Source organism: Bufo gargarizans, chromosome 7 (genome assembly GCF_014858855.1).
Source record: "Bufo gargarizans isolate SCDJY-AF-19 chromosome 7, ASM1485885v1, whole genome shotgun sequence".
Taxonomy (NCBI): Eukaryota; Metazoa; Chordata; class Amphibia; order Anura; family Bufonidae; genus Bufo; species Bufo gargarizans.
The window spans coordinates 8,037,450-8,063,511 of record NC_058086.1 but is presented as its reverse complement, the minus strand read 5'-3'; the positions used below and the strand labels follow the sequence as shown (position 1 = coordinate 8,063,511).

Sequence of the window (26,062 nt, the reverse complement as noted above, 5' to 3'; positions counted from 1 at the left end):
CAGTTGGTTCCCATTATATGGGGATCGGAGGTGTACAGCCCTATCCAGCCAGGCCGGATCTGGTCACCCTCAGCAGGCTGTTCTCTGCTGGAACTGCCCGACGGATACGTTTAACGCGAATGTGAACCTACCATAACTGTACTGTAACGAACTGTGCCCCTGTGTGTTCATCACATGACCAGGGCAGACTGTCATACTGGAAATGTAAAAAAAGATCTCAAAAACATAGTAATAGAAAACTGCAGAACTTCACAGTATACAATATAACATGTATGCGCTGAAGCTGGAAAACCCCTGAAAAGAATTCATACACCATTCATAATGAGAAAGGGAAATGAGAAGTCCAACCAAAAAAACAGCATCAGGGGAGTAAGTAAATGAAATGGGATATGTGAAATAAGTGACCCCCAATGAACTTCTTAGACAGCATTCTTTTTGGGCAGTACTTAGAAAAAAACTAAAATGCTATGATCAGCACCAGAAGATAACAAAAGAGTTCAATAGTCACATCACACTGGGAAATAGCCCACTGACTACAGAGTCAGAGGACAGAATAGGATCTGCTGTTTGTAATGGAAGCCACAGAGTACCAAGCGGCGACACTAGACCTGCATGAGGGACAAGTGTTCTGAATGTCTAGATTTGTTGCAGGTTGTGATCCATCTCTCAGCGTACAAGTCTAGATGGTATCTAGACCTATACTGGAACATTTCCATGGACCTCTATGGCATCCTTCATTCAGCGTCACACAGAACTAGACGATCACACTGCATCCACAGTTGTCAGAGTACTAGAAGAATATAAGTCAGCTACTTTCAGCGACAGTATAATCCAGCCTCTTCCAATTTATAATAAAAAATATGAAATTATTGTCACACACAGTATCTGTTAGGCTACAAAAATATGATCACAACCTGCAACAAACCTTCATCACCAAAAAATAATTCTATGACTCCGCTCTATATGGATATCGCCTGCTTTAAATGGACTCTGTAAAGAAAAAAAAAAAGGCAGCACAGAATTTGGTGAAAGTAAACCACAGCCGAGTCCTCGCCCCTAGGAGTTAGTCAGGCTCTCTCTTCTTGCAGATCAGAATTCATCATCAGAACTCAGAAGCAGGGTCTTCTCTGTGTCACGAGAGCCCGACAGACTCTGCGAGCGAGAAATAATCTGTCCATTGCGCCAGCTTGAGCCCTGCTCCAAGGTAGACTGCTGTGTGTACTGCTGATAGGCTGGTGAGAAGTTATGGATGGCATCCTGGACAATGTCATGAGGATTCATGGTCTCCTTCAAACTACTGGAGATGCTCTTCATGGGGGCGCAGCGGCCTGAAAAGCAACAAAACACACATTTAGAGATTAGAAGTGGAAAAAAAATATATAAATATAGAAGATGCATTTACTAAAATGTACACCCCCCTAGTCGCCGCACCACTTACTGGCTCCGCTTTTTCTGTGCAGCCGCACGGGCAGCTATTGACAATGGCCGATCATGCGGTTGCATGAAAAAGGCCACCAATGTATCATGCGACAACCCACTAAGATACAGCCTTATGACTGCTGGCTGAGCTATATACCGTATTCACTTACCGAGATATATATATCTATACTAGCGTGACATTTGCATTGGAGGTACTGTTAAAAAGAGTTACACAAAACAATGCAGCACACTGTGCTATTTTGTCCAGCACAATGCGGGACCCCCAGTGGACCCATTTATAATCATGTAGGTCCATCAAGCACCGTTGATTTTTTTTCTTGCTTTTCTGCTCCCAAAACTAAACAGAAAAAATGTAAAAAAAAAATACACATGCAGATGTGAAAGTAGTCTTAGGGATGTTACTGACAGCCCCGGCACCGCTTAATTAAAAATATCCAACGTGTCCCGAATAGATAAGTAGGATTGTCTAGAAGCAGGTTTACCATGCAATAATCTATGTTTGTGAGTAAAATTATACACAATGGGGGAGATTTAGAAGGGCATTTCCTATGCTGCGCCTAAAGGGAATTTCCAGGAGTTCAATATTGATAGCTTATTATCAGGATACGTCATCGGTATCTTAAGGGTGGAGGTCTGAATCCTGAAATGGTGAACACGGTGGCCTCCTCACAGCACAGCGTCGTACACTGTATAGTGTCTGTGCTTGGTACTGCAGCCCAGGCCCACTTTCTTAAAAGGATAACTGTCACACTTAGACCCCAATTTCAATTTTCATATATGTAGTTACTAATAACATGATATTCCAGAATCGGTTACTATTAGACTGACTTACCCCATATTTAATAAGATTCAGCCCTTAGCAATCAGTCTGCATACAACTGCAATTTCACTATTCAGTTAAGATGGCCGCCACTGCCCTCCCCCTGAGGCTAATCCCGTCTGCCCTCACTAGCCAGTAACAATAGCCCCCCCAAAAGTGTCAGTAACCACAGCCCTCCCCCTAAAGGGTTAATCTCCTGCAGCACAAAGGGGTCCTCTTACCACATGTTGCTTTCACTTGAGCAGATGGCAGATCTCCCTACCCTGGTCTGCGCTGCTCCAACTCTGCATTGTCCCAGTCTGCTGAGTGAGGGAGCGTCTGCCAAGTGCAGGGACAGGGAGAAGTGCACACAGCCCAGGCACTGTTATCAGCTGCTGGGGAGGACCTGGCTTTAATCATTTACTTACAGTCCCTGGTTGTCTGTAATCTGACCTTGCACGTTGCGTGCTTCTGCGTCCTCCGTCCTTCAACACCTAGACGGACCCTGCATAGCAACCTGATTTTAAGCACAGGTAAAAGTAGGCAGTACAGGGAACAAAACTGTGGAATTAAGGGGTAATTGAGTACACAGTGAAAAGTTGAAATAGGGCCACCAAGGAGATATTAATCACCACAATCCAATACTCTGGATACTGTTATACTTTAAAGAGCTGCAAATAGGCTACGTGACCAGTAAAGGTGATGTTACTGGCCCAGGGACAGGCCGCAGTGCTCCAGCCTGCTCAAACAGCTGATCAGTGGATAAACCATCTTTATTGAAGGGGGTGGATGGAGGATAGGCCATCAATACTGAACTCCTGGAAAACCTGTTAAAAAAACAAGTATGGCAAGTAGCTCTAAAAGAGGTGCATCTCGGCTGCGTACGCAACAGAATTTGTGATTAACACCTGTTAGAAGCAGGTATAGATTTACGCTATAATTTGCACCAATTTCTCGTCTATGGGAGGCCCCATCCCCTCCAGAAGAACCCCACCCACTTTTGATAAATTCCCCCAATATCTCAGCTAATGGATGGCAGTGTACAGACATCTGAATATAATGTTAACACACAGACTTCTCTAGGACATCATTGCAGTTACAGATCAGGTGAAGTGCTGCTAAGAGCAGCTGTTTAGCATCTTTTCATGCATTTTATTTTCCAACAGTACATTTGAAAATTAATACAATATGGCTAATAAGAGGGAAAGAAAGTAGTATATAAAACAGCAGAATGATGACGCAGACAGAGCTGTACCTACCATATGGACCGTAGGTTGGAACAGCTGCAGGGCAAAAGCAGGGAAACAAAAGAGAGAGGACAGGATCAAGAAATACAGAGGTTATACAGAAGTGGAAGAATTCAGTGCACATCATATGAGGCTCTGATGTTGAGGAGTCACGCATGGAAATGGCCCAGATCGTCAGAACCTCATGTCCTCCCACCGAGATAAGTCAACACTTCTCCAAAACCATGGAGATCTGCCCAGCGTCAGATTTACAAATTCTTTACATACTCCCAGGGATTACACATTTATTACCAGAGCTGCTGAGAAAGATTTAAGCCCCCAGGCGACCAACTAAACAACCTAGAGCTGAAAAATGGCCAAATAACAATCCGAACAGGTTCACATTTAATCCTGAGAAAGTCCCCAAATTGAGTAATAAGCAATAATCTTTATATCAATAGCGCTTGCGGGTCGGATCCTCCCTCTTATAGAATGTCACTATTATTTTTCCCTTCGACAGTAAAGTGCTGTTGAACAAAACAAAGACGTGGAATGTATGTCATTCTGATGACAGCCACAAGGTGGCAGAGTGCTTCTATTACATAGTACTGTCAATAAAGAAAAATGGGCCAACTATAGAACTTGTGTCCTCTGTATACACATAATAGTCACGTTCAAAAGACACGGATACTCAAGGAAAAATAAATAAATCATGTGTTATAAACAGAAGGACATGAACACTGAGTGCAGCCGTGCTCTACGGTTGGAAGGGATAGAAACAGCTGGTTACAGTTAGGGCCTTTTACATTGGCAGAGCGTCAGGGCAATTATCGGGGACAAATGTTTGTACAAGCGTTTCCCAATAATTGTCCTGTGTAAGACCACCACCAATCTTTAATGTGACATTTAAGACAATCAATGATTATGACGAACTACACTCATTGACAAAAAAATAAAATAAATAAAATAAAGAGAAAACACACCAAGGAGGAGTTGTTGGAATGGAATGAATCTTCCTGTGTGAATGTAATGATATATGTACGGTAAGTGTTCACAATATTACAGAGAAGGGATTACTGCTCTAGTATCCTGTTGGGCCACCTCTAGCTTAGATACAAGATGAGATACGGCCCCTACCCTGGATGCAAGAGGAGATGTGGCTGGACATGGAGGCAATACAGGTTCTGTATGGTGCCCGGCAGCACATTTGCCCACAGATCCTGCACACTCGTAGGTTGTTGAAACTGTTGTCCTGGACGGTCCCATAAATGCTCGACTGGCAATAAACCTGCCAATCTAGTATCATTATTAGGGGTGACCGACTGTCATATGTGATGACTCCCCAGATCACCACACCAACAGTTGGGGAAGTGTGTAGCTCCAAAGCAAAGGCAAGATGGAAGCGCTCACGATGGGGCCTCCTTACTCAAACCCAAAAGTCATGGGATTGAAAACACAACCTGGATTTGTCGCTAATGACAATACGGTTCCAGTCCCCACCAGTCCAGGTTTCCCAGTCACCAGTGCAAAGAACGGCAACGGTGATTTGCAGTCAATAAATGGTAGGACACGTAAAGGGCACTGCAACACCAAATTTCCTTCTGCCAAGTGGTCCAGCCATAGAAGAGTGTGTAATGAAAGTGCCAACTTTCTCCGGATGGTGGACAACAAAACTGTGGGAGCCGCGTGTGCTCGCTAGCATATCAAATGACCCTCTCTACTGGTGGTCTGTCTGTAATGAGTCTCTCAGTTCAATGATGGACACCTATCAAAGCCTGTCAACTGGGCAAAATATCTTTGAGTGCGCCATAGAGGTACACTACCCAAAAATAGCCTCTGAGAGTCTTTTTATATTCCAGTGGGCAAAGTCTTGCAGCAATCTGGCATTTCTGTCTGGGTGCATTTTTTTTTGGTCAATGAGTGTATTTCAACATTGGCGCTGAAAGCATTAAAGTAGAATAAAAACTTGGGAATCCTCTGTACATGTGACAAAATAAAAGAAAAGGTACTCATCCCTTTATCACCCCTGCTTCTTCCAGCGCTGAGCTCCACTACTCTCTGCCGCTGTTTGTTTCCCTGGCTGCAGCAGTGACATCCCATATATTGCTGGGGCCATTGACTGGCTGCAGTGGTGACCTGCGCACATTTATCACCACCACTGCAGCCAGGAACATGACATCAGCAATGGGGAAGACTGGAAGTGGAAGGGAGAAAAGGGGCAAGTATTAACATGGTGCTGGGGCTCTCCAAGTCTTTCTTTAACAACCCCATTAAGCTACAGTGATCAGGACAGGGAAGCATAATAGGGCAGAGTTTTCTGAGCGATGAGCATTGGTCAAATAGCTGATATCTGATCAGTGGCTGTCCGATCATCTATCAACGGCCTATCCTGAGGACTGATTATCAATATTTAAATGTTGTTAATACTACTCAGAGATATATATGGATATGATTATGGAGATGAGTAATGGCCGCACTCACCTTGGGCATCCAACCTCTTGTCTAGATATACTTTGTAAGTAAAAGCATAACGCAGAGCTATAGCTGCGAAGAACATTTCCACACAGATAATGAAGTTCTGGTACCCGGCGGCTACTGTGCCCTCACCCACAGTAACCTCAGCCGAATGGATTTTTGGAATGGCTCCACACTTTTCCAGTATAGCCAATAGCATCCCTGCAGGACAGAAGCAAAACCATCAATACAATGTAAACGATTACTGGGATAAATTGAAGAGCACGGGAAGTATGATCTCCTCACAATCTAGAACATGCAGCTGAGATGTGTGTCCCATTTACAGAACAGATTTGCAATGCGGATTCCACATTACAAATTTGCAGCAATTTACAGTATACTAAATATAGACAGGTTTATAACATCCCAAGCACCCGCAGTGTGGAAAACAAAAGAAAAAGAGCATGCTGAAAAATGTTCACTTTTATAGTATGCTCATTATCTTTTGGCAACACTTTCAATGCATAGGGGAAAACTGCGGCGTTTCTGCATGGAACATCCTGACCTACTCCTCTTTTCACACATTTTGTTACAATGGATCACTTTGTGCAGCATTCTGTAACCTAGATAAGCTGCAGCACAAATCCCCATATTGCAGCCTAGCTTCTAGCTTTTATGCACGTTTTAGGCAACTATAATGCAACAACGTTTAACACCTGCAAAACGGAAATGGTCGCGAGCATGGGATCTAATAAGCCAATTAATAGGTGTGAAGTTAGACAGAGTATAGCCCTTCACCACATTTATCATTCATCATGAGCCACTGTGATAAATTTGGCGCAACTTTAGATAGACTCAATTAGTAAATTCACCCTGGTGTATTACTGCAGGAAAATTGTCCTGAAATCATCCCCCATGGTAACAGCTGATCAGTGGGGGTTTCAGCAGCAGGTCTTCTGACAGTCATCCAATAACCAAAAGGTACTACTTTTGCTGGACGACTCCTTCAAAGAGCCTCATGATCAACCCTATTAGACCAGGCATATTGCCCGATTTCTCTTCTCTGAAGCTAGCAGAATTGGCGAGTTACACAGACTTCTCTTTTTCAGGGATTAGGAAGTTGCAGCTCTCGCACCTGCACTTCTGTGCACAAACCATGCAGATTCAGACTGCACAGGCGCCGACGACATTGTTCCACCCGGAAGTGTAGGCATTGGTGGCTTTGGGGGTAAATGAGGAACGCTTCCAGATGGAATGATGTTAACACAAAACTGCAGGCACGAGAAGAAGACACTGGACGTGATGTCTAGTGCTGTAAATCAAAGGTGAGGGGGGGGGGGGGGGGGGGGGTGGGGGGGGGGGGGGGGAGTGTAGTGAGCCCTAGCGGCGCAGCTGTAGTAGTGCTTGAAACACTAACTCCAGACCCTTGGTGCTCCAATTGCCTAATTTGAATAAAAGATAAAAGTGCACAACCCAGCAACACTGCAAGCTACAGAGAAATGAAATATAGAGTTTTAATCAGCATAATCAACCCTACTAGGCCATATGCCTGGTTTAATCATGCTGACAGAGGCTCTTCAACAGAAAATGGCTGCCCTGCACTGAGATAAATCATTCTATATCTGCGCAATTTACCATCATAGAAGAAATATTTAGAGTGGAACATAAATTTTATTCATTTACATAAGGCTAGGACTCTAAGAATATAACTATATCCTCTGAAATGTACACTACTTACTATGGCATAAAAGTAATATCAACAAACCAAAAAAGAAGGTACTAGATCAAAAATCACATATTAAAATACTATCTTTATTAGAAAGCCACATTAAAATATGATGATGCCAAAATTAAAACCGATAAAAGACAAGGAGGATGAGCCTACATCCAAAGTGTAAGCATTCAGCATCAAATCCACCCAGCGGATACGGTGTACGGGCCAGTGTAGGGCACTGCGCCTGTACCCTGTACTAGTGGGTGGATTTGTTGCTATATGATTATACTTTGGATGCAGGCTCATCCTCCTTGTCTATTATCTGTTTTAATTTTTGCATCACAGGTTTTAACATGCGTTTCTAATAAAAATGGTATTTTAAAAGGGGGTGTCCCATGAAAAAAAAATATTCACCGGTTTTCAAACCAGCACCTGAATAGTTTAATTGCATATAATTAAAATTTTTGTATAGCCACTAAGTTATTCAATAAACTGTATCTGTATAGCACCACCTGCTGTTTGTTCTTTTACTTATTTCTTTGTCCTGCTCACTGATATGGCTGCACATGCTCAGTTTCATCCTTCAACTTCCTTCTGAGCCGGGAGAGAGCTGCAGCAGAAAAGACACCTGCTGAGCTGTGATAGGGAGAGCTGAGACAACTCCTGAGCTGCAGCAGTAAAGACACACCTCCTGAGCTGTGATAGGGAGAGAGCTGCAGCAGTAAAGACACTCCTCCTGAGCTGTGATAGGGAGAGAGCTGCAGCAGTAAAGACACTCCTCCTGAGCTGTGATAGGGAGAGAGCTGCAGCAGAAAAGACACACCTGCTGAGCTGTGATAGGGAGAGCTGAGACAACTCCTGAGCTGCAGCAGTAAAGATACACCTCCTGAGCTGTGATAGGGAGAGAGCTGCAGCAGAAAAGACACACCTCCTGAGCTGTGATAGGGAGAGAGCTGCAGCAGAAAAGACACACCTGCTGAGCTGTGATAGGGAAAGAGCTGCAGCAGAAAAGACACACCTCCTGAGCTGTGATAGGGAGAGAGCTGCAGCAGAAAAGACACACCTGCTGAGCTGTGATAGGGAAAGAGCTGCAGCAGAAAAGACACACCTCCTGAGCTGTGATAGGGAGAGAGCTGCAGCAGAAAAGACACACCTGCTGAGCTGTGATAGGGAGAGCTGAGACAACTCCTGAGCTGCAGCAGTAAAGATACACCTCCTGAGCTGTGATAGGGAGAGAGCTGCAGCAGAAAAGACACCTCCTGAGCTGTGATAGGGAGAGCTGAGACAACTCCGGAGCTGCAGCAGTAAAGACACTCCCCTTGAGCTGTCAGCTTGATTGTAGCAGTGCAATGAATAGGGAGATCTCTGGATCCATGTGAGGTACAGGGCTGGTTCTAGCTATATTAGAAAAAGGTTGTCATCGACTATGTGATGTCTGATTTTAATTTTTTACATTAATCATAGGCTAACCCCTTTAATGTGTTATTTTTGGTCTAGTACTTTCTTTTTTGGTTTGGTGTGGTACCAAATGGGGCTTATTCTTTGGTTTACGAGCATAAAAAAAAAAAAAGCCTCTGCAGTCAGCCAAAATCTGTGGCTATGAAGAGTCATTACCACATGTTCATTCACGTGGACACTCAGAAGTGTATTAGACTATTCTTCTGGACGTGCAAGGCATCAGGGTTTTCAATCTCACCTTGCCAGAAGGAAAGGAAAATCACTGACTTCACCATGAAGAACTTCAATACTGGGCTGTAGGGACTGAGCAACTCTCGTGTGGCAAAGTAAAACAGAAATAGAGCATAGAGCGACAGGCTGACCGAGATGTTGTAGATAATTGTCACATATAGGTACCCGCTGGCCACGCTGCAACGAGAGTAATGCTGGGTTACAAGTCACACAGACACTGTATGCAACATCTGCATTTACAAGCAGTAATTGTTATTGTCCATAGGATATCCACTAGTGTCTGATAGATGCGGCTGTGATACCCTGTTTCTGTAACTCGCACTCACTTGTATGGGGCTACAGAAATTGTGTAGCACAGCCTGCTCCTGAGATGGGGATACCCATGTAACATGTTACAGTCATCTACAAGGGAATGTGTCATCAGAAAGTGAACTGCTGTTGAAATCATTTTTTTATGTTTAACATTTTTTGATTATGTTGTTTTCAATTTTCCATGTATTCGATATATTTAAACAACAAAGATTAAATCCTAGGCACCACTTCTTAGTCTGTACAGAACACTTTACTGCAGTTACCTGCTTATCTGTCATTCTAATTCTGCCTGTAATGATATCACCTCTGTGCACAGATAAGACAGGACCCACCAGTCACAATGGGCGATTGTCAAATCTGATCTATTCTTTCCTTGTACAATGACCTCTGCAGGGGTCAGCATGCCTAGCATGTCTGGGGCTGCCGTTAAGTAATTTTATTAATGCTGTTAAGAACAGCTCGGGCAAGATGGCCACCCCTATAATCAATTTTCAGATAGTAGCACACCTGCAGACACAATGATATATAGAAATAAGACACCATCTTATCCGAGCACTTCTGCTTTGCATTGCAGTGATGCAGAAATCCTATAAAACAGCTTTCTTAGCATTAGGTTCCCACACGCCGTTAGGGATGAGCACATAAATCTACTAAGGATCCATATCACTTGGATCTCAAACATGGACAATGTGCTTTTCAAAGGGGGGTGAATAATAATAATTTTCATATGGCAAAATCAGTATAAAAATAAAGCACATTATGCTCCATGACATGACCATGTTCTCCCTGGCAGAGTACTGACTGCAAAAAGTTACCATAGGTTCCAACAAGAATGAACATATATCCAACACTTACTTGAAATCACCATCCCGATATTTGCCAAAAGCTTGAAGTATCACAGTGATTGCTGCCATTAATGGTTTAACCACACAGAACTGCAGGGTGGCCTGTGAGGGAGAAGATGAATACCTTGGTTACATAGCAGATGCCGGTACTCTACAGATTCTACTAGTAAGACATATCGACCATTAGAAAATAAGTCTGTACACAGACGTCGACTGGTGGTGGTGAAGGGCACGGACTTTCTTGCTGTTTGGTTTGTTTCCTGCCACATACCCATACTGTATAACCTGTGGCATCATGTCAGAGTTCATATTTTTCTTTCCTTGCATATCAGTAACCTGAGGCAATGATGCATATTACTATTACAGCTTATAATGGAGGCAGCACCGGTTACTACTTGTAAGGAGCAAAATCCGACAGTAACCCCCCCAGTTATTATGCAGTTTGTCAATTTGATTGTGAAGCACCTGCTCATGGTTTAGCCCTGTTGAATGGAGATAAACCAGATGCTGACACCCACTGCAAGACTCCTTAAGGCCTCATGCACACGACCTTTGTTTTATTCCGTGTCCGTTGTTCCGTTTTTCGTGATTTTCTGTGGACCCATTGACTTTCAATGGGTCCGTTGAAAACTCGGCTAATGCACAGTTTGTCATCCGCGTCCGTGATCCGAGGTTCCAGTCCGTCCAAAAAATATAACCTGTCCTATTATTTTCACAGAAAACCGTTCGCGGACCCATTCAGGTCGATGGGACCGCTAAAAAACACGAAGGCACACAAGATTGTCATCCGCGTCCGTTTTTTTCCTATCATTTGCATCGCAAACCTGTCTTAGATTTTTTTTTTTTACTTTTCTTTATGTCTGGTGGTCCTCCAAAAATAAAGGAAGACACACGGAAACTGATCACGGAACCCCATTTTGCGGAACGGAACACAACAACGGTCGTGTGCATGAGGCCTTAGTCTAGTACTTTTGGATACTTCATGAAACGTAGTACCAGGATATTTATTTTGGTACGCCTATTGTGTGGTAAAGATTTTGTATGTGGCATTACTTCGCTTTTTTGTATCTTTCTACAATTAGGATACTTTCCCACTTGCACTTTCCCTTTCCGTTATTGAGATCCGTTCCGTTTTGTCTCTATTCATTGTCCATGGGGACAAAACTGAACGAAATGGAATGCATCTGAATGCATTCAGTTCCATTTGGTTGCGTCCCCATCGTGGACAGAATAACGCTGCAAGCGATGTGGTGCGGAGCGAGACGGATCCGTCCTGACACAATAGAAAACGGATCCATCCTCCATTGAATTACAATGGTGTTCAAGACGGATCCGCCATGGCTATAGAAGACACAATACAACCGGATCCGTTCATGGCGGATGCAGGCTGTTGTATTATCAGAACTGAAGCATTTTTGCTGATCCATGACGGATCCAGCAAAAAACACTGGTGTGAAAGTAGCCTTATGTGAACCAGGTGTGCGACGTACTTAAGCAGACATCGGCTTGTGAATATGTCACATGACATATCGGGGATTGCTCCTTGCACACATCTGTTTTAATCTCTTCATTGTAAGCTACCATCCTGCTATGACTAAGACCTGGATCAGGTTGAAACGCGCCAGATGTTGGTTTTCTTCCTGTGATAGATTTTTTTAAATTGCCTTTAATAAAGGCTGTGTTTCTATGGTCGCTGGATTACCTCCCTGTATACGCATGCAGAGCACAATGGGATGTGAATAGTAGAAGAGCACTCACCTGTTTACAAAAGCGTAAGAGGCCTATAGAATATGTCTTCCCCCAAAGACAGCAAGTACCATACATACAACTAGACCTGTAAGAGGAGACAAAGGCAAAATATACAATAATTTTTTAAAGGAGTGTTTTATCATCAGTACCCACAACTTTTGGGAGGAAGTCACATACAAAGCCTGACAGTGAGAATCAGAGCTGCAGCACTGGAAGTGTCGGGAAATAGATATTTACACCTGATTTTATTATTTTCTGACCACTTCTGCCTGGGGGAATTTTTGTTTATAACGTGGACAACCCCTTTAAGTAAATCTAAACTGTGAATACAATTACCTGTAGCAACACTAGGGGCAAATGAAAAGGGAGCTCCGATTGGTTGCAATGAGGCCAGTTTTTCTGTTATACTCTTTTTGTGAAGGGATTAAAGTATGTAAACGAAGTACCTGCGCCGACGGCTGCATACTCCCGGAGAGTAGCAATTCATTTTTATTATTTAATTATTCTTTTTGAAACTGTTTTATTAACAAATGGAAATACAACAGTATCATACATTTTTGTTGCCAAATCTCTTAATACAGAAAACAGTGTGACCAATAATACAGTAACGGTCTTAGTCTCATCTCTAGCCAGCCATCGCAATGCTACCCGCCCCCTATGACATCAGTTAAAGCATAGCAATGTTGATGTATACGAATGTCCCGGTACACCTACTGAGCCATGTCTCCTCGAGCCACTGATATTGCTTGTCGCAGTCTCGAGGTTGAATACATGGTTTGTACTGACCCACACCACAATCCCCAAACTATCACATTTCTGTGATTTATTGCGATGTTTGTATACCAGTACTATGTAGGGTAGGATCTGATTTATATGCAATTTCCACATGGTCAAGTTCGGTGTATTGGGGCTGTACCATCTCAGTGCTACACATTTACGTGCCAGAAACAGGGATTCCCTTAGGAATATCATTGTATAGTGATCCCAATTATCATCATTCAGTATTCCTAGCAGGCAGACCTCAGGAGCGCACGGCACCCGAACCGATAGTAATGAGGAAAGAAGATCAATCACCGCCTTCCAGAAGGCGGCTATCGGGTTGCAGCTCCAGATCCTGTGCCAGAAGTCCGCCTCCTGTTCCCCACACCTCGGACATGCTGAAGATGGCACTCTACCCATTCTGTACATCCTAATTGGAGTTAACTATGACTGATGGATGATATAAAGTTGGATTATTTTGTTATTTATTGCGGGTGATACTCGTAGATGTGACTAATAAATCCGATATTGATTCTTCTGTGAGTATCTTTCTTTTCCATTTGTCTATCACTGGGAGGGGCTCTGTGCCAATCTTTGCTCGTACTAGGTGTGAGTAAATTGCTGATACTAATCCTCTGGGACCCTGGGTTTTAACAACTCTTATGAGTCGATATTTGGACACTGGTGCTGCCGTGTGGAAATTTGCTCTGTACTACAGCCCTAGGTTGTAAGTATGAAAAGAAATGGGTATGTGATATATTATATTTTTGTGCCAAAGCCTCGAATGTCATCATAATTCCTTGATCATAAATATCACCTAGGGTTTTGGCCAGGGGTGTATCTATCACAAGGCAAACAAGGCATTTGCCTAGGGAGGCACTTGCCAATGGGGTGGCAAAATGCCTTGTTTGCTTAGTGATAGTTACACAATATGCTAAATATTTGTATGGCTCCTTGTCCGATCCGATCCTTCACTATACGAGCGGTATCGCCGACGCCGCATAGTGAAGGAATTGAAAGACTTACATCCTCCTTCTCCTGACTTCCTCCCAACCTCCCCTGCCTTTTGCGTCCACGCGTTGCCGTCCAAGTGCAGAATGGATCCTGCACACGGTCACCGTGAACACTGAGGCCAGGCCCCGGCCACCAATGCACTGATCCCTGAGCCTGCTGTCTTCAAAAACTGTAAGTACTTAAATTACAGTAATTCACAAAAAATCGATTACTTAGTTGTTTTATGGGGTAAGTTTACATTAGGGGGGTGCCCGAGTTTAGTCTCGCCTAGGGCAGCATAAAACCAAGATACACCACTGGTTTTGGCTCCTGCCAATTTCCATTTATCCGCTCCCATTACTCCCTGTATATTTGGTATGGACTGATTTCCCCACAAAGGTATGTATGAAACTACCGCTCTAAATTTGGCTGGTGATTTAGCTTCTCTCCAGACTGTCTGGGCTAATTTATGTAATGGTAGCATTTTGGAATATTGATGACCCCTCCAATACCAACCACTTAAATGTAAACTATTACATTGAAGATAAGTTTTTAGGAAGTCCTCTGAGGTAGGCAGATCTTCAGTTGTGACCTAGGTGGTAATGAGCCTTAACTGGCCAGCTAAGTAATATATAAAATAATCCGGTAGGGTCATACCTCCCTCTAATTTAGGACGTCTCAACGTATCCAAGCCGATTTTGGCACGGGATCTGCCCCATATAAAAACCCTAGTCATGGCATCTAATTCTTTGAACATTGATTTGGGGATATGCGTCTCTGCATGTTGAACTGTATATAGCACTTTTGGGAGTATAATCATTTTAACTGAGTTAATCTGCCCTTCCACCGAAATAGGCAACGGTTTCCAGTTGTTATGGGGAGGGGGATCTGTGGACGACACCGTTATGGGGAGGGGGATCTGTGGACGACACAGTTATGGGGAGGGGGATCTGTGGACGACACAGTTATGGGGAGGGGGGATCTATAGATGACACTATATAGCATCTTATGCTATATGTCCCATCCACAGATCCCCTCCATAACAGTGCCATCCACAGATCCCCTCCATAACAGTGCCATCCACAGATCCCCTCCATAACAGTGCCATCCACAGATCCCCTCCATAACAGTGCCATCCACAGATCCCCTCCATAACAGTGCCATCCACAGATCCCCTCCATAACAGTGCCATCCACAGATCCCCTCCATAACAGTGCCATCCACAGATCCCCTCCATAACAGTGTCATCCACAGATCCCCTCCATAACAGTGTCATCCACAGATCCCCTCCATAACAGTGTCATCCACAGATCCCCTCCATAACAGTGTCATCCACAGATCCCCCTCTCCCCATAACAGTGCACAGATCCCCCTCCCCATAACCGTGTCATCCACAGATTCCCCTCCCCATAACAGCTCCGGCCCCGCCGCTCACAGCAGTATTCCTTAACCGGCAGTAACTTACGGTACTTTAAATCACTGCATCTTTATTACCTTACAATGAAGCTCCAGTAACAGGCAGAGCGGGCGGCGGTGTCACGTCACTTACGTGACGCGCCTGCTCCACCCACTTTATGCATGAAGCAGGCGGAGCATGCGCGTCACGCGAATAAGTGACGTTACGCCACCGCCCGCTCTGCCTGTTACTGGAGCTTCATTGTAAGGTAATAAAGATGCAGTGATTTAAAGTTCAAGGACCCGCAGGCATAGCGCCTGACCACCCGCTCCGGCCCGCATAGCAACGAACTGACCGATTATTCGATAACGGGATTCGTTGACAACGAATCCAGTTATCGAATATTATCGATAACGTTGATTAATCGTTGCAGCCCTAGGTTATATTATTGCTGTTTCTCACCTTAATGGCCAAGATTTCAATTGCCAGGGGAAATAAAAGTGGTGATAAGGGGCAACCCTGTCTTGTCCCTCTATGAAGGGGGAAACTGTCCAACAATTCTCCATTTACCAGAAGCCTACTTATCGGGTTGCTATACAGGATACTGATCCATCTAAGGAACTGAGGTCCAAACCCAAAGCCTCTGAGACAGCCAGTTAGATATGACCATTCTATGGAATCGAATGCTTTGGCTGCGTCTAGTGACACTAGTGCCCAATCTGCATTCATGGAATATCCCAGTGGCTAAAATTCTGGTTAGGATTTTGTAGTCCACATTTACCAGTGCTATGGGTCTATACCAGTGGTGCCCAACCATTTTTCGTCTGAGGGCCGCACTAGACTTGGTATAAATTTCGCGGACCGGAACCAGGTAGATTTTCCAGAAAGAAATGCAAACGCTGTGAGAGGGCACGTGTGAGCATTACTACTGTGAAGAGGGCACATATCTGGGCATAACTACTGTGAGCTGTGAGGAGGGCACATATCTGGGCATAACTACTGTGAGCTGTGAGGAGGGCACATATCTGGGCATAACTACTGTGAGCTGTGAGGAGGGCACATATCAGGGCACAACTACTGTGAGGAGGGCACAACTACTGTGAGGAGGGCACAACTACTGTGAGGAGGGCACAACTACTGTGAGGGGGCACATATCTGGGCATAACTACTGTGAGGAGGGCACATATCAGGGCACAACTACTGTGAGGAGGGCACAACTACTGTGAGGAGGGCACAACTACTGTGAGGAGGGCACAACTACTGTGAGGAGGGCACAACTACTGTGAGGAGGGCACAACTACTGTGAGGAGGGCACAACTACTGTGAGGAGGGCACAACTACTGTGAGGAGGGCACAACTACTGTGAGGAGGGCACAACTACTGTGAGGAGGGCACAACTACTGTGAGGGGGCACATATCTGGGCATAACTACTGTGAGGGGGCACATATCTGGGCATAACTACTGTGAGGGGGCACATATCTGGGCATAACTACTGTGAGGGGGCATGTGTGAGCATTACATCTGTGAAGAGGGCACATATCAAGGTATAACTACTGTGAGCTGTGAGGAGGGCACATATCAGGGCATAACTACTGTGAGGGGGCACCAGTGAGCATTACTACTGTGAAGAGGGCACATATCTGGCATAACTACTGTGAGGGGGTACATATCTGGGCATAACTACTGTGAGGGGGCATATGTGAGCATTAAGTCTCTGAAGAGGGCACATATCTTGGCATTATTACTGTGAGGGGGGCATGTGATGTATACATGTGTGTAATGTATGTAGTGCAGTATGTGATGATCACACACTGCACTACATACATTACACACATGTATACATCACATACTGCGCTGTCACCTTCTTCTGCAGGTCTACCTTGATGTCTGGTCTTTAGGCTTCAGTCAGATCCTCCATGTTTGCGCCGTGTGCCCGACACCACCAAGAGCTGGCCCCTCCTCTTTTTATCTCCCGCCGGCTTCTCCTACAGCAGGGCGCTCTATCGCTCCAGTGCCTGCCCAATCTTAACAATCAGGGGCGTAGCTAGAAATTATTGGGCCCCATAGCAAAAAAAATGTATGGGCCCCCCTCCCGGATATCCCACCCCCACATACCTATCGGACATCCCACCCCTTCCAGACCACCCACCCAAACATTCCCCCCTTCAGTGTCCGCCACAGATATCCCCCCCCCCTTCAGTGTCCGCCACAGATATCCCCCCCTTCAGTGTCCGCCACAGATATCCCCCCCCTTCAGTGTCCGCCACAGATATCCCCCCCTTCAGTGTCTGCCACAGATATCCCCCCTTCAGTGTCTGCCACAGATATCCCCCCCTTCAGTGTCCGCCACAGATATCCCCCCCCCACCCAGAGCCGCTTCCTAGCTAATTTATTCACTGCACTTGCCTCTGTGAAATTGAAGAGAAGCGCCGTAATCTCGCACAGGCGCACTGGAAACTGTGCATGCGCACTTCGATGCATCTGCCAGTGCGCCTGTGCGACATTACGGCGCTTCTCTTCAATTTCACAGAGGCAAGTGCAGTGAATAAATTAGCTAGGAGGCAGCGCTGGGCGGGGAGATTGCAGGCACAGGCAGCATTGCTTTGCTGCCTGTGCCGTTCGCAGCACGCCCTGCACTGATAAAGTCCTGTCACTGCGCGGACCGCATGACACTGTTTCGCGGGCCGTAGGTTGGGCATTACTGGTCTATACGATCTGCAATCAAGAGGATCCTTGTCAGTTTGGGGAGAGAAATGTCTTCTAAATAGGTAGCTATCTCAGTTTCGGATGCTGTTATATTGGATCTATACAAGTCTCGATAAAAGTGTGTGAAGGCGCAGAGAATGGTTTCTTGAGTGCCGAGTACTTGTCCCATGTGATCCCCAATTGCTAGAATCACCGCAGAGGGCGAGTCATGTCAGATCAATTAGGCCAGCAGCTTAGCTGATTGATTTCCCAGTTCAAAAGCAGTTTGTTTCATAATAAAGAACAGTTTCCTATCATCTTTTAGTATTGCTAGGTATTGTCTCCCTGCTTGCAGCCACTCACTTCTGTTAGCTTCAGTCGGGTGACTAATATATTGCTGTTCTAGAGTGGTGCACAGAGACTCCAGCTCTAGTTCTGATCTTTTAGGGTCTCTTTTGATGTAGGATATATTAGAGTGTAGCGCCCCACGTGAAAAAGCTTTTAATGTGTCCCATACCAGCCGGATGTTGGATTCATTTTCATGTGTCCTAATGAACTCCTGTATTTGATATGATATCCCATCTGATGGGCCCATGAGGTTCAACCAGAAAAGGGTGTGCGTTCATTCTGTACATTATTAAGGGGACACTTCGGATCAATGTGCCAAGTACTGGTGAATGATCCGAAATTCCCTGGGGCAAGTACGTTATGGACCTCGAATTCAACAACGTTGATTCATTGCCTAGTATATAGTCTATCCTGGTTAGGGAGTTGTGGCTGCTACTTTGACATGAATATACTCTAGACCTGGGATATCTAGACCTCCAGAGGTCATGCCATATATATTCCGTTAAGAATCTGCTTAGCTGTGAGGGGTTTCCTGTAATGATCGGGCCTGCCACATCATTTCGGCGATCCAACAAGGGTTTCAATATCATGTTTAAGTGTCCCATGCAAAGTATTTTAGCGTGTGGGTGTGCTGCGGCAAAGGTGGCTGCTAGGTGTAAAATCTGCATGGAGCGGGTTATAAACGCTCAGTAAAACATAACGTACATTGTCAATAAGAGTGTGTTGTGTACAAAGACATATCTGCCTTCTGTATCAATAGCCATTTCTTTTGCCTCCCATCTTAGCTGTTTATGTATAAATAGAGACACCCCCCTTGAGGAAGAGGAATGGTAGGAGTGTGCGCACCATTGTACCCAAGGCTTCTTCAGAACCAGAGATGTAATAGGTGTGAGATGTGTCTCTTGAAGACACAGTATGTGCGGGCTGGAGTTTCTAATAAAAGAGTGCACCATTGATCGTTTTTGTGGAGTCCATTATACCCTAACATTCCCTGAAAGAATATTCAACTCAGCCATGGAATCCTGGGCGTGAATATGTTGTCAGGAGCTAGACATATCGCGATGGCTGTGACTATACTGAGCATGTGTGTTTGATTAACCATAAACATACTAACATTAAAAACTAGATCCATAAACTGAATCTTTACAATACCAGGAGATTAACAAATTGCAGTGGTTATAGCAAATTTGTTTGAGGAAACTTGAAACCTTAGAAAACTAGAAATACCAACTGTACTCCTTGACTGTAAAGTATTCGCTGAGTTAATGTGGAGTCTGGTGTAGCTCCTTTCAATACTCTAGGCCAGTGAAACCGGGATGCCTCCATCATTGAGGATGGTTTGACAGAGGTATGCAGGCTGCAGTAACTACTTTAATACCTCTAGTTAAGCATAAAGATATGGTAGAGGCGACCCTTAGTAGCTAAAACACGCAACAGAATGAACAGGAAGCTAAATTTGAACATATTGAAAACATTTCAACTTAGTCTAGCCAGTCCCATCTGGTGACCAGTCCTTAGAGGGGTTGAAGGATCATCTTGGTGATCTTCGCCTTCAGGTTAGCCATTCAGCAACTTCTCCGGGGGAGGTGAAGAAAACCGCTCTACCACTCTTGATTTCGCAGGATAACCATGGAGTAGAGTATGTTGGCTTCTCTTAGCCGCCGTTTGACATCTATAAAAAAGGTGGCACGTCGTTTTTGCAGCTCCATGGAAAAGTCTGGGAAGATGGAAACTCTGGAATTATCATATATTTGATTTCTTGTCGTCTTCTGGCTAAAGCCAATATCCTCTCTCTATCTTTGCAATTAAGAAATCTTGCGAGCATGGGTTGAGGTGGGCTCCAGGTGGCGGAGGTCTTGCCGACACCCTGTGAGCCCTTTCAACTGCAAATGCCAAAAGAGAAGTTTGCATCCGGAAAAGTTATTTAATCCACTTCTCTATAATCTCTCTAAACTCATCTGGAGTACGACCCTCTGCTCTTTCAGGCAAGCCGATGATTCTTATATTTCTCTGGAGTCTATTTTCCAAGTCATCTGCTTTCTGTTTCCAGAGTTCTGCTTTGGTGTTAAGCTCTGATATGGATCTGTGAACAGTTGCTGTTGCATCTTCAATGCGTGATATACGTTTTTCAGCATGTTGGACTCTGTCCTGCAAATTATGCATGTTTTGACGCAGGAGGCCTAGATCAATCTTAACTTCATCCAGTTTCCCTGAAAGAGACGTCTTGCAGGCCGTAATAGCCTCTAGGACTTGTGCTGTTACTTGTTTAAGGGTGGGTTCATCCCGAGCATCTTCAGGAGCTGTTGCAGGGACTACAGAGTCTGATGCAGTGCTAGCCCTTGTGTGCACATTTCGCTGCAGTAGAGGAGACCACGACTCCTCCTCTGGTTGCCTTGCAAATTCTTTCAGTTTGTCTGCCGCCTTTTGTGGCCCCATTATTATATTGATTTGAAAGCAAGTATATCTGATCATATCTATTGTGAGCACTTATACAGCTCAATTAGCTTCTTTGTGGCTATGGGGCGCGCCAGAGGAGCGTGCAGAGTCAGTGCCGCGGTTGTCCTGCAATATAGGATATAGTCCCAGCAGGGGTTCTTTTGAAGAGGTTGCACTGTCCACTTTATATGTAGGCCGGATACTCTGCTGCGCCAGTTTGCTGCGCTGTACAAAGCTCCCTCCTCCCTCCTGGTGCTGCTGGGGAGCTGGTAAAAATGGCCGACTGGCGGGAAAGTCAGCGGGGGCTTGCAGCGCCTACTGCTTCTAATTTTCCCCCTTTTTTGGTCCTCTCAGCCCGCTCAGTCTCCCTCCGACCCCTCTCTCTGTGTCGCTCACCTCTTCACAGCCGCAGCTGCGTTGTACACCTCTACCCCTCAGCTCCTCTCTCGGTGCTTATAAAGCCTTATTTTCAGTGACAAAAATAACACCTCTTAAATTAACATATAAAGAAGTCTAGAACCAAACAACATGGGCATTGTTTATCATCAGTGTACTGTGACGTCACTGTGTGTACAAATCCCTGCGCTGTGACGTCACTGTGTGTACAAATCCCTGCGCTGTGACGTCACTGTGTGTACAAATCCCTGCGCTGTGACGTCACGGTGTGTACAAATCCCTGCGCTGTGACGTCACGGTGTGTACAAATCCCTGCGCTGTGACGTCACTGTGTGTATAAATCCCTGCGCTGTGACGTCACTGTGTGTATAAATCCCTGCGCTGTGACGTCACTGTGTGTATAAATCCCTGCGCTGTGACGTCACTGTGTGTATAAATCCCTGCGCTGTGACGTCACTGTGTGTATAAATCCCTGCGCTGGGACGTCACTGTGTTTATAATCCCTGCGCTGGGACGTCACTGTGTGTATAATCCCTGCGCTGGGACGTCACTGTGTGTACAAATCCCTGCGCTGTAACGTCACGGTGTGTACAAATCCCTGCGCTGTGACGTCACTGTGTGTATAAATCCCTGCGCTGTGACGTCACTGTGTGTAAAAATCCCTGCGCTGTGACGTCACTGTGTGTATAAATCCCTGCGCTGGGACGTCACTGTGTTTATAATCCCTGCGCTGGGACGTCACTGTGTGTATAATCCCTGCGCTGGGACGTCACTGTGTGTATAATCCCTGCGCTGGGACGTCACTGAAAACTGAAGCAGCGCTGGGTTTGAAAAGAAATGTAAGAGAAAACCAGAGAGGCCGGATTTGGCGACCGGGCCTGCTTAATCCCAAATTAAATAGCGTACGTACTGATCCAGCGGAACAGAGGGATAAAACTTAACATTTAATGTCAATAAATTCTAAAATAGATAGGTAGACACCAGAGGATGAGCCTCTACAACAAACAATAATTAAAGACAGCCCTATGGGCATAAACTTGTACATATACATACAAAATGTGGCCAAGATGGTATAAGTAAAAGGTTAGGAACGTTCTCACCCGATTAACGACCAGGGTTTCTCGCAGAGATGGCTATTGGTGGAGAAGATCCTGGAATACTTGATGGCCACACTTGAGACAAGTAGGTATAGGTGCCCCTTTAACATAGGTGGGTAACAGGGCGATTAACCCTAGACGGCCCTGAATAGGGGGCAGGGGCTAGTACGCCCTACCTACCTATACGGGGAACTTGCCCCGCAAGGAGCGTCCCCGTCCGGATACCTGGCCCTTGGGGGACAGATTCCCTAGTAATCCCTAAAAAGATTTTTGCTCCCTACGTGTCACGTTTCAATTCGTGAAGAATATCGTCAGGGGAGATCAAATGGTGGTCACAGGGCTATGGATGGGGCCTGTGCAACCATTGAGAGGGGGGAAAAAAATAGTACAAAAAGAGGGGAAGGTAAGGTCAAGTGTCTGTCAGTGTGTATAGCCAGTCAGGCTGAATCACACAGGACACGACCGCATCAAGGTTCTCTATCCAAAAAGGTACAGCTGCATCAGTGGGTGCCAACTATAAAGGATAAGAGGGGCCACAGGATGGTCAATCCAGGGGCAGGCTGTCAGCAGAGTGTACTCACCACTCTGTGTCTTTTTAAATGTGCTCCCCATCCGCCGGTTTCCACTGTAACTTCCTACTTCCGGACATGTGACTCTGTTGACAGGAAGTCACATGTCCGGTGGAACGCAGGAAGGGAGCGTGCGTTCCAGCCGGACGCGGCCCGTGGAGCGCGGCGCCAGAGAATGACGCCGCGCATCACGTGATAGTAATCACATGACCGAAGGCCAAGGGGCGCGCCGGGCCGGGAAGACCACGCCCACCACCCGAGAACCAATGTGGAAGCATTTGTTATATATATACAGGGGGCGGTTTGGTGCACAGGGCGATAGAAATTGAACACAGTGGTGAATGCAGTTCAATTAATCGCCAGGGGGACCCATGGTAGATAGGATCCATGGTAACAATATGAATAAATAAACTTAGCCAGGCTATTAGAGGCGGGTTTAAATACGCACCGGCCACAGGAGGGGTATAACTGGCCCAGTGAGGGAAGAGAGATATACAGAAAATAAGGCATTTAAATGTAGCAGCTAAAATTAAGCTGCTCATTTAGGCCCAGAGGGGTCATTGTTTTTAGGTAGTAGATCCAGCGCAATTCTCGCTGTAGTATGGCGCGGTCCCAATCACCTCCACGTTTGGGGGGTAGGACGCGGTCTATACCCATTACGGAAATGCGGGCTTTACCATTATGTTGGCTATGAACATGGTTGGCGACAGGGGTGTCCTTTGCTTTAGCTATGTCGCCAATATGTTCGCCAATGCGTCTTCGTAACTCGCGGATGGTTTTTCCTACATAGCCTTTCCCGCATTCACACGATAGGAGGTAAATGACGCCGCGAGTCCTACAGTTGATGAAGTGGTGTATGCGATATTCCTTTCCTGTAACCATACTGCTAAAGTCTTTACCAGATTTCAAGTACGGACAGGCAATGCACCCACTACATCTATAGCACCCCTTAATGTCAGATTTGAGCCAAGTAGAGCCTGATACAATGGGTGGGGGTGTAAATTCACTCGACACGAGTGTGTCACGGAGGCTGCGTCCTCGCCGGTACGTGACGTGAGGGTAGTCCCCCACCACTTCTCTCAGATCTGGGTCTAATTGGAGGATGCCCCAATTTTTTTGGAGGATATGTCTAATGTCACCTGCCGCCCTATCAAAGGTCATGATGGGGCGAATGATGTTTAAAGGTGGCATTGTACAGGGTTTGGGAATAAGGAGGGATATTCTATCTGCGTGTAAGGCAAACTGAAACGCTCTCCTTAAGACTTTATCGGGACACAGAGTGGTGAGTACACTCTGCTGACAGCCTGCCCCTGGATTGACCATCCTGTGGCCCCTCTTATCCTTTATAGTTGGCACCCACTGATGCAGCTGTACCTTTTTGGATAGAGAACCTTGATGCGGTCGTGTCCTGTGTGATTCAGCCTGACTGGCTATACACACTGACAGACACTTGACCTTACCTTCCCCTCTTTTTGTACTATTTTTTCCCCCCTCTCAATGGTTGCACAGGCCCCATCCATAGCCCTGTGACCACCATTTGATCTCCCCTGACGATATTCTTCACGAATTGAAACGTGACACGTAGGGAGCAAAAATCTTTTTAGGGATTACTAGGGAATCTGTCCCCCCAGGGCCAGGTATCCGGACGGGGACGCTCCTTGCGGGGCAAGTTCCCCGTATAGGTAGGTAGGGCGTACTAGCCCCTGCCCCCTATTCAGGGCCGTCTAGGGTTAATCGCCCTGTTACCCACCTATGTTAAAGGGGCACCTATACCTACTTGTCTCAAGTGTGGCCATCAAGTATTCCAGGATCTTCTCCACCAATAGCCATCTCTGCGAGAAACCCTGGTCGTTAATCGGGTGAGAACGTTCCTAACCTTTTACTTATACCATCTTGGCCACATTTTGTATGTATATGTACAAGTTTATGCCCATAGGGCTGTCTTTAATTATTGTTTGTTGTAGAGGCTCATCCTCTGGTGTCTACCTATCTATTTTAGAATTTATTGACATTAAATGTTAAGTTTTATCCCTCTGTTCCGCTTGAAAAGAAATGTCCCTCGTTGCCGCCTGTATCCGCCGTCACTGCGGGATCACTGTCCTTCTGCTGTTCCGGATTATTTGTCCTGTCCAGGGTATATTGGAGTTGCTGTTGTCGGCGTCTCTGGGGCCGTCTTTGTGCTCCCTCCGCTGTGGACGTGCACTGAGTCCAGGCTGGAATTTGGTTCCAGCTATTGCCGGATCTACATCCCGTGCTGTGATGGGGAGGGGGTGGGGCTGCGGTCCTGTTTGTCAGAGGGATCTCGGAGTCCTGCGAGTGTGGTAAGCCTCATGCACACGTCTGTGGAACACGGACCATGCGATACTGGTCTGGATTTCTTGGAGTGCAGGAGCGCACGGCGTCATTGGTTGCTATGACGCCGTGCGCTTCCTGCTGCCGTCGCAGTACAGTAATACAAGAGTCTTTGTACAGGAAAACAGAAACCCCGCCGTAGTCACCTGCACCGCTCCCAGGACATGAGGCGTGCGATGGAGGGCTCCTAGCGGGCAGGTGAGCGCTGCCACGTACATGTCGTGTGTCACTCCGCGGCCAGCTGACACTGACAGCCAGCGGGGAGAGGGAGTGATGTCACTCGGCTTAACCCGTCATGTGCACCGCCTGTCACATTGTTAGCTTTGCGGTGAGGACCTTTCATCTGACAAAAAATTGTGAACTAAGTCTCGTGATCTGTACAGCGGCGTCCAGGGATCTCACTGCACTTACTATTATCCCTGGGCGCCGCTCCGTTCTCCTGCTATGCCCTCCGGTATGTTCGGTCACTGGGTTATAGTAGGCGGTGTATGCCCTTGTTCTGCTGGGCGTCTCCTTCTCCTAGGCTGCAGCGCTGGCCAATCACAGCGCAGAGCTCACAGCCTAAGTGAAAAAAAACTCCCAGGCTGTGAGCTCTGTGCTGCGATTGGCCAGCGCTACAGCCTGGGAGAAGAAGATGCCCAGGGGAACAAGGACAGTCTCCTCCTACTATATCCAAGTGACCGAACATACCGGAGGGCATAGCATGAGAATGGAGCGGCGCCCAGGGATAATAGTAAGTGCAGTGAGATCCATGGACGCCGCTGTACAGATCATGATACTTCGTTCACAATTTTTTGCCACA

At 45.9% G+C, this 26,062-nt stretch overlaps 1 protein-coding gene across 3 annotated transcripts in view; it reads right to left on the bottom strand.

Moving 5' to 3' along the window:
* Window positions 1-960: 960 nt before the first annotated feature.
* The window catches only part of TMEM184B (transmembrane protein 184B), a 63,109-nt gene continuing 38,007 nt past the window's right edge, over window positions 961-26,062 (bottom strand). For 2 of the 3 annotated variants that reach the window (XM_044301836.1, XM_044301835.1), the window contains exons 6-11: window positions 12,238-12,313; window positions 10,490-10,581; window positions 9,330-9,499; window positions 5,947-6,141; window positions 3,499-3,522; window positions 961-1,328 (exon numbers count right to left, since the gene is read on the bottom strand). In XM_044301836.1, coding sequence (XP_044157771.1) covers window positions 1,090-1,328; window positions 3,499-3,522; window positions 5,947-6,141; window positions 9,330-9,499; window positions 10,490-10,581; window positions 12,238-12,313 — 796 coding nt within the window. In that variant the 3' untranslated portion in view covers window positions 961-1,089. The remainder of the gene's footprint in view (window positions 1,329-3,498; window positions 3,523-5,946; window positions 6,142-9,329; window positions 9,500-10,489; window positions 10,582-12,237; window positions 12,314-26,062) is intronic. The other variant, XM_044301837.1, reaches the window with a different exon arrangement.